Source organism: Gossypium hirsutum, chromosome A10 (assembly GCF_007990345.1).
Source record: "Gossypium hirsutum isolate 1008001.06 chromosome A10, Gossypium_hirsutum_v2.1, whole genome shotgun sequence".
Classification (NCBI taxonomy): Eukaryota; Viridiplantae; Streptophyta; class Magnoliopsida; order Malvales; family Malvaceae; genus Gossypium; species Gossypium hirsutum.
Genome location: NC_053433.1, coordinates 98,727,908 through 98,736,688, shown reverse-complemented (window position 1 = coordinate 98,736,688; position 8,781 = coordinate 98,727,908). Strand labels below are relative to the sequence as shown.

Below are 8,781 nucleotides of genomic sequence, written 5' to 3'. Positions count from 1 at the left end.
AGTTTAGTCCCGAACCGCTCACAATGTATGTTTTGGGCCTCGTGAGTCCATATAAGGGACAATATGCATGTTAATGATTTGTTTTAATTTGGACAGAAATTCATGTCTTGGTCTTGTATGATTACGTGAGTTTAGGTCTAGTAATGCCTCGTATCCTGTCCCGGCGTTGGATACAGGTAAGGGCTGTTACAGCTACATCGATCAATTGCCTAGTTGAGGGATTCAAACCGTTGTAGAAAGTTTGAAAGGTAACCTATGGTGAAGGCACCTTCTTAATAAATCTTTATACCTCTCTCATGCATCATATAGGGTCTCTAAATCCATCTGTACGAAGGAAGAGATATCATTCCTCAACTAAGTTGTCTTAGTCGGTGGAAAATACTTCAATAAAAATTTCTCGGTCATTTGATCCCATGTAGTGATAGAACCTCGTGGTAAGGAGTTCAACCACTGTTTAGCTTTGTTCCTCAATGAGAATAGAAACAACTGCAAGCGAATGGCATCGTCAGAACCACCATTTATCTTGAAAGTGTCGCAAAATTCCAGAAAGTTAGCCAAATGAGTATTTGGTTTTTCGTCTTGCAAACCATCAAACTAAACAAATTGTTGGATCATCTGAATAGTGTTCGACTTCAATTAAAAATTATTTGCAGCTATAACAGGTCTCACAATACTCAATTCAGCCCCAGTTAGAGTGGGCTTGGCATAATCGTACATAGTACGAGGAGCAGGATTCGGATTTACAGGATTTGCGGCAACCATAGGAGGTAGTTGATTATTCTGATTACCAGCCATCTCCTCAGTAAAGATAATAACGTCCTCTTCCTCTTCCACTATATTTTGTCGACTCTGCCTTACTTCTCTATGATTTATGCGAGTTGTGCTTCCAATCTCACTATCGAATACTAAAGGTCCTAACGGGTTTCTTCTAGTTATAAACTAAAGGAACCAACCAGAAGCAAACAAAAGAAGAATTAGAAAAAAAATTAAACTAAAAACAAAAATAAAATACAATAAAAATAAAAATGGCTAAATTAATAAAAATCGAGTGTTCCTAATATTTTAGTCTCCGACAACAGCGCCAAAAACTTGATGGTCACTAAATTAACTAAAATAACGACAAAGGCAACCGCACGTATCGAATAATAGTATAGCTATGGTGAGTCGGGAATATCGTATCCACGAGGACTAAAAGTACTAGTACTTACTATTTTTCTATTATCTAGTCGATAAATTGAAAGAATTGTTTTTAATCTAAAATTAAATAAACTAACTACTAAGAATGCGACAGAGAATGGATTAGGAAAAATGATCGAATTGAACCAATGAGATAGGCAATACCCAGGAAAGAATCCACCTAGACTCATTTCTTATTTTGAATTTGAATCAAATGACTTATTCACTTGCGCATTGATCCATAGAAATCCCTAAATTATGTTAATATCTCTTTCGAGAGTAAAAACAACTGACTCTAGGTTGATTAATTGAAATCTCTTTCTAATTAAAACCCCTATTGTCGCATTAACTCGATCTATTGATTCTCCTATTAGATTTGACTCTAATCCGGTAGATTTATGTCGTCCTATTTCTAGGATTGCATGCAACTCCACTCAATTATGCTAGATATACTCTCAAATAGGGACTTTTGCTTCACTAAAATAAGCACATTAAGCATGAATTAATATCCTAAAAATATTAAAATGCGAAATAAGCATACATAATTGAGAACAATAATCAAGTATTTATTATGTAATTCAGAAATCAAATAATAAGATTCATATAGGTTTCATCTTCCCTAGGTATTTAAGGAATTTAGTTCATAATCTGGAATAACATCATCTCAAAGTTAGGAAAATAATAAGACATAAAGAAACTCAATAAAATTTCTAAAGAAATTGAATAAATATCTTCAATCTTGAAGGAGATCTGCTTCTGAAATGAATCTAATGGCGTTCTTTGAGTCTTTTCTTCGTTTTTCTCTGCGTGCTCCCTTAGGTCCTCTTCTAGTATGTATTTATAAACTTTAGAATGCTCAGAATCCTTAAAATTTGGCATTTTCCGCGTAAAAGAGAAATAGGGTGCGAAATTGACACGGGTTGGCGCATGGGCATGTGGTCAGCCCGTGTGGAAATGAAAACTGTTCTTTTGTCTGATTTTGACCCGTTTTTTGCTCCTTTCGCTCCCCTATGTTCACCTAAGTATAGAACATGAATTTAAAGGATTAGGAGGATCAAATTCACTAATTTACATAATAAATTATCCAAAAACGTGTCAAGAATGAGATTAAAAACATGTTACTTTTATGATTTATCAATCATACATACATAACAATCAAAACATAAGCATAACCAAAATGCTCTGATAAATAATAGTTATAAAATATTTTCATACAATAATAAATTAAAAATTGTTAAGTATGACTCTTATTTCAGTCAAATTTTAAAAATAATCTTCTTTGTTAAACTCTATTTATTTATTTCAATCAAACACTGATTAGTTTAGATTATTTTATTATTATTTGACATATGAATTTAGCCTATAAATAGGCTCTTTTACAACCTTAGAAAATATACCCATTAGATATTAGAACTCATAACACATTTAGATAATTTTGTGTTTATGTTTTGAGGGTTCTTTGTTTTCGAGTTTTCGGGGTTTAGTCTTTATCTCCATCTTTTGTACTTTTCGTTCTTTTTCCATTATAGTAAAATTATCTTTGCCCGTGGTTTTTTATCCTCTTTGGAGGGGTTTTTCCACGTTAAATTTGTGTGTTCAATTTCTCGATTTATTCTGCTATTTTTTCTTATTCGTTGCTTAATCGGGTTGATCCTAACAAGTGGTATCAGAGCTAGTTCAATTTTCATAGATCAGCCCATTCAGATATGGTAGCAACAAGGTTTGAAATTGAGAAGTTCAATGGTGAGACAAATTTCAATCTGTGGCAAGTTCGGATGATGGCAATTCTAGTTCAATCCGGCTAGAAAAAGGTTGTTACTAGGAAAAAGCCTGAGAATCTAAATAAAATAGAATGGGAAGAGCTTGATGAAAAGGCTTTATCTGCAATCCAGTTATGCCTCGCGAATACGGTATTACAGGAGTTATTGATGGAGAAGACCTCATCTGCCTTGTGGAAAAGGTTAGAAACTCTTTATGCGACTAAGTCTTTGGCTAACCGTTTAGTGTTGAAACAACATCTATTTACGTTTCGCATGAACGAATGTGAGTTTCTTAGAGATCACATCAGTCAATTCATTACTCTTTTAAATGATTTAAAGAACGTTGAGGTTCATATTGATGATGAAGATCAAGCTATGCTATTATTGTGCTCTTTACCCCCTTCATACAAGTCATTCAGGGAGACCCTGACTTAAGGTAAAGATAAACTCTCGTTCGAAGATGTGAAAGGTCATTTGTTGAGTAGAGACAAACTCGAAAATGAGCTTCATTTGGATAGCAAGGTAGATAGGCAAGCTTCTGTTTTGATAGCATCAAAGAAACGAGACAAAAGGTGTCACTATTATAAAAAGTTAGGTCACGTCAAAGCAGATTGTTATAAACTGTGAAATAAAAGAGCTACTGAGAGTAACGAGGAGGATGTAGCCAGTGCTAATTTGGCCAATGAAAGCAGTGATGATTTCTTGTTAGTGTCAACGAGCGATAACTCTAAGCTCACATCTGAGTGGATCCTAGATTCGGGATGTTCTTTCCACATGTGTCCTAATAGAGAATGGCTCTCCACATACAATTCGGTTGAAGGTGGAGTCATGCGCATGGAAAACGATTCATCTAGTAAGATAATTGGTATTGGTACTGTTAAAATTAGGATACACGATGAGATGATTAGGACACTCTCAGATGTCAGGTATGTACCTTATTTACGAAAGAATCTCATCTCCTTAAGTATTTTAGATTTGAAAGGATGCAAAATCAACATCGAGTCGAGTGGCATTAAAGTATCTCGTGGAGCTCTCGTTTTGTTTAAAGATAAAAGAACTGGCAGTCTTTATATTCTAGAAGGTTCTACAGTGACCGGTGAAATCGGATGTCCCTCGTCCGTTAGAGAGTTGAAGTCAACTCGTTTGGAGTGGAGGCAACTTGGTCATAGGAGGGAAAAATGTATGACCGTTTTGTTGAAGAGAGGTTCTCTTTTGGATGCAGGTTTTGAAAAGTTAGGGCACTGTGTTCGTGAAAATCAGACCCAGGTTAGCTTTCATTTGACAGTGTACAAGTCGAAGGCTAGAAGTCTTCCAGTTTCTAAGCACAGATTCGACTCAGTTAATTCCTTGCATAGTTCAAGATAGGCTCGTGGAGGGCTTTGGCAAAGATGGCATTATGGAAATATGAGTCAAGGTGGAGATTTGTTAAGTATGACTCCTATTTCAGTCAAATTTGAGAAATAATCTTCTAGTTAAACTCTGTTTATTTGTTTCAATCAAACACTGATTAGTTTAGATTATTTTATTATTATTATTTGACATATGAATTTAGCTTATAAATAGGCTCTTTTACAACCTTAGAAAATACATTAGATATTAGAACTCATAACATATTTAGAAATTTTGTGTTTACGTTTGAGGGTTCTTTGTTTTCGGGTTTTTGAGATTTAGTCTTTATCTTCATCTTTTGTACTTTTCGTTCTTTTGCCATTATAGTAAAATTATCTTTGCCCGTGGTTTTTTATCCTCTTTGGAGAGATTTTTTCACGTTAAATTTATGTGTTCAATTTTTCAATTTATTCCGCTATCTTTTTCTTGTTCGTTACTTAAACGGGTCGATCCTAACAAAAATCATCTAGAATGTGTAACATAGAAAACATCCTTCCGTAATTCTTTTTTTCCTTTAATTTTCCCAAACTCCTAACTTCAATATTCAGACTCTTTCAAATCAGAAGCAACAACATATATCTAAAAATATCACAAGTCTTTAGAAAAATTTAAACCAATAATAAAATCAGCAATAAAAGCATAAAACAAAGCAGTAGGTATCTCTATTTCGTCACAAGGTGATATCAACATTCTTCACTCTCAGATTCGAATGCAACTTCTTTTTCCTCTTACGCTTCCAACGCATCACTCTCACATGCTTTTCTTAATCCTTAATAACAAGAGGAGCACAATCCTGCCATGCTTCTCACGAAAAATGACATAAAAGTTCTCTATCTTCTTCTATTTATTTTTTTTATTATATATTCAGGGGATGATGGGTTTATATTGAAAAAAGAAAACAAGGAAGAAGGAAGAAAATGATGGAAGTTCTAGGGTTAATCATTGCAACACTGGAAAAAGCATTCAACTTAAGAGAGAAAAATAAGTTGGATGTGAGTTAAGTTTAGTTGGAATTGATTAACAATAAATATAGATTTACAAGAGACACAAAAAAAAAATCTTTAGATGAGGAAATAGTTTTCAATTTTTTTTTTCTTTTTAATCCTTCAAGGAGTAAAATCGATATTTGAAATCTCCAAACCTAATTCTAGAAATCGTGCACAAAATTTCTACACATATTTTTCCTTTTTGTTTATTATATTTTTATATAATAATTTCCACCAACTTTCCTAGGGAAATGAAACAAATGAAATCATTTTAAAAACATCATTTACCATTTATACCAATTGCTGAATGCTATATTAATGTTATATTAACTGAGTGCTTTTTTTCTTTCCACCAGAAAAAAAAATAAAAATAAAACACTCAAGTGTTCTTTCCAGCTTCATCATCACCATTGGCATCATCCCATGACCAACAGAACGCCTTCTCTAAATCATCCCATGATAATTCCCACTGATGATCATCACACCACTGGAAATCACCAATGAAATCAACAGATGAGTTACACATCTGCCATTCATCACCATGATGATCGGTAATCTCAGTAGTATTGGATGATGAGCTCCCAATGCCATAGCTTTCTCTTTCTCTCGCATCATTTTGAGTATCTTTTATAACCCCATTGACACTGTCGACTACCCCCCCATGGTTCCCACTTGGATCCGCGCCTTGACTTCGCTGTAGGATACAGCTGAGACGCTTTATTTCATTGTCGAGCCACTCGTATGGTCCCAGAAGCACTTCATTTTCAATCCCATCACCTGAGCTTTCTTCCCCGGAATTAGTACTTAATGCTCTTCCACCATTGCTTCCACTCTCATCATAATTGCCTTGGGGCTGCCCAGCTGCATTGCTGTGCATGCAAGAGCCATGCATTTCCAGGGTTTCCCCATGGCTGCTTTCTTGGGCATTTGGGGTAACTGTTTTAGAAATACCCAAAGACATCAAAGCTAGCTTTTGTCTTTTCATGGCGGATCGACTGGTACGGCCGCATCTTCTCTTCCGTTGATGGTCTTCCGCTGTTTTGATTGCATCCAGATCAGTTGGTTTTGTCTCTTTGATTGTCTTGCTGAAACTGTAAATTTTCCGGCTTAAATGAGAGTTCCAGTAATTCTTAATCTCGTTGTCAGTTCGTCCTGGCAATTGTGCAGCAATGAAAGACCACCTAGAACAGACCAAACACTGTTAAACATAAATAATTGTCCGAAGGATATAAAATGCTATGAATTAACCACCCAACAACCTTAGGAATTGACATTTTATTTTAACGAATCCTACTATATGCTATGAATTAACTATCCCCTTCTCTCAAGTAAAATGCTATTCTTCAAGTCTTCTTTTAGTATATAAATATGGGAGGTTAAAATTTTAGTTATTTATCATTTGACTTATGTTTGAAAAAATAATACTCTTAGGTTAAACTATACCAATGATTAACATGTTTCTGTTTTGGTTACTGAACTAAAAAAATCTTTCAATTTCATCACTAATGTTTATGATTGGTTTTGTTCTGGTCACTTTCCATTAAATCATTAATAAAAATGATGTTGTTGTCTTTTTTTTTAAATGATATATTAATACATTTAGTCCCAAATACTTACATATTCTATTCATTTGATCTTAATTCTAAATAATTCAATGAATTTAACCTTTCACATTTGTAAATTCTATCAATTTAATTCTCAATCACATCTTCATCATAAATTGAAATTATAAACAAATAAAAATTTAATTGGAAAATACTAATCAAGATAACATTTTTATTTTCTTAAAAGGGCGCAAGCCATGACTATAAAATCCCAAGAAATCGTCTTTGAGAGTTTCATCTACAAAAGAACTCTGTTGTTTCTGAGTTTAGACAAGGTTAAGTCTTTAGACATTTAGTTATTTATTAAAGCTTATCTATAATTTTTTACTCTACGGTTCTACTTAAAAAAGTGCATTTCTTTAGGGAAGTTGCGTTACTTGAGCATTTTGACTCCAAGATTTTGCTAGAAAACCACTACCTTTCTTTGGAAAAATTTTAAGAGTAAAACTCTAGTTTTTGTTTGTGCAATTTTTAAGGTTGAATTTATGGTTTTTGTTGGTTACTTATCTTCCTTTTCATGTTATTATATGGTGTGTTTTTTTTTATTGCTTATTGTAACTTTCAGAGGATTTTTGGAATACTTGTAGTGTCTACCACTTGGGAAAAATTTTCTATCATAAAGAAATTAATATTTTGTAAATCAATTCAAAATTTTTCAAGTTTCACTAATTAATAATCTAAAGAATAATAAGAGTGGATTACAATCTCATCGTCTCTTTCTGTCTTTACAAGTTTTTGAATCTGATTTATAATTTTGATTTATGATGAAAATGTGTTTAATGATTAAATTAATAGAATTTAAAAAATGTGAGGGGATAAATAAATTGAATTATTTATAATGATAGAATGTGTAAGATGAGAGAGTATATGTATTGTTATACCAAAATTAAGAAAAAGAAATGGATTAATCCATAGAATTTGAAACCAAGGTGATATTTGTACCTATTTCCCAAAGCACTATGAAACTTAACAATGGTTTCTTCCTCATCAGCAGTGATGTTCCCTCTCTTCAAATCAGCCCTCAAATAATTTATCCATCTCAACCTGCAACTCTTCCCACACCTCAACAACCCTTTCCAACAACAACAACCAAATAAAAAAGAAACTGAAACATTAAGCTGATAAAAAGAAAAGGTTAAAAGCTATATATATATCTAAAACACCATTATGCAATCATCATTTTATCAAACCTGCATTCTTGGGCAAAGATCTCCAGGATCCTTCACCATTTTCTTTAATGTAGTTTGCTAATATTTCATCTTCCTCGGCCGTCCATCTCCCTTTCTTCAACCCTACTTTCTCACAACATGGAGATCTTCCCATCTCTCTCTTTGCCCAGCAGCTTCCGCTTTCACTACCCCCTGAAAGGCTTTTAAACTCAAAAGATCAAAGAGAAAAAGAAGTGAAGGGGAGGGGAGGAGAGGAGAGGGGGTGCATTAATATGCGACGTAGATGCCCATACAACTAGAGTTTGAATGTAAAGAGAGAGTTTAAATGAAGGGATGGAAAGGGAAATATGACGACGATGATGATGTAGACCCAGGAACAGTTTTTGGCAAAATATAAAAGAAACCCCAAATCTTTGCTTAAACAGGTAGATTAGTACAAATTAATTCGTAAATTTATTGATTGATGAGTTATGAACGTTGCAGAATTTAGGGAACTTGATGGTACGTACAATACCAGAAAGTGACCAAAAAAAAAAAAGAAAAAGGAAATGAAGTTGACTGATGAAAAAGCTTGAATGGTACAGGGAGTTCCACGAATCTATTCTCTCTCTTTTGTTTTCTTCTTCATAATGTGAAAGCCCCGTTTACTGAAACTCACGGTCTCAGGCTAATGAAAGCACCGAAAAGAAGGACAATT

General features: G+C 33.8%; 1 protein-coding gene and 1 non-coding gene across 2 annotated transcripts; one reads left to right on the top strand and one right to left on the bottom strand.

The window, feature by feature from the left end:
- Nucleotides 1–250: 250 nt before the first annotated feature.
- On the top strand, nucleotides 251–356 carry LOC121209070 (small nucleolar RNA R71). The gene has a single exon (XR_005904187.1). It is a non-coding gene; the product is annotated as a small nucleolar RNA R71 (small nucleolar RNA).
- A 5,245-nt stretch (nucleotides 357–5,601) lies between these two features.
- Nucleotides 5,602–8,545, bottom strand: LOC107896639 (transcription factor MYB111). The gene is made up of 3 exons (XM_016821850.2): nucleotides 8,106–8,545; nucleotides 7,858–7,987; nucleotides 5,602–6,492 (listed from the first exon to the last, which is right to left on the bottom strand). The coding sequence occupies exons 1-3, from the start codon at nucleotides 8,236–8,238 to the stop codon at nucleotides 5,691–5,693; spliced, it is 1,065 nt and encodes a 354-aa protein (XP_016677339.1). The 5' UTR covers nucleotides 8,239–8,545; the 3' UTR covers nucleotides 5,602–5,690.
- Between the last annotated feature and the right edge of the window lie 236 nt (nucleotides 8,546–8,781).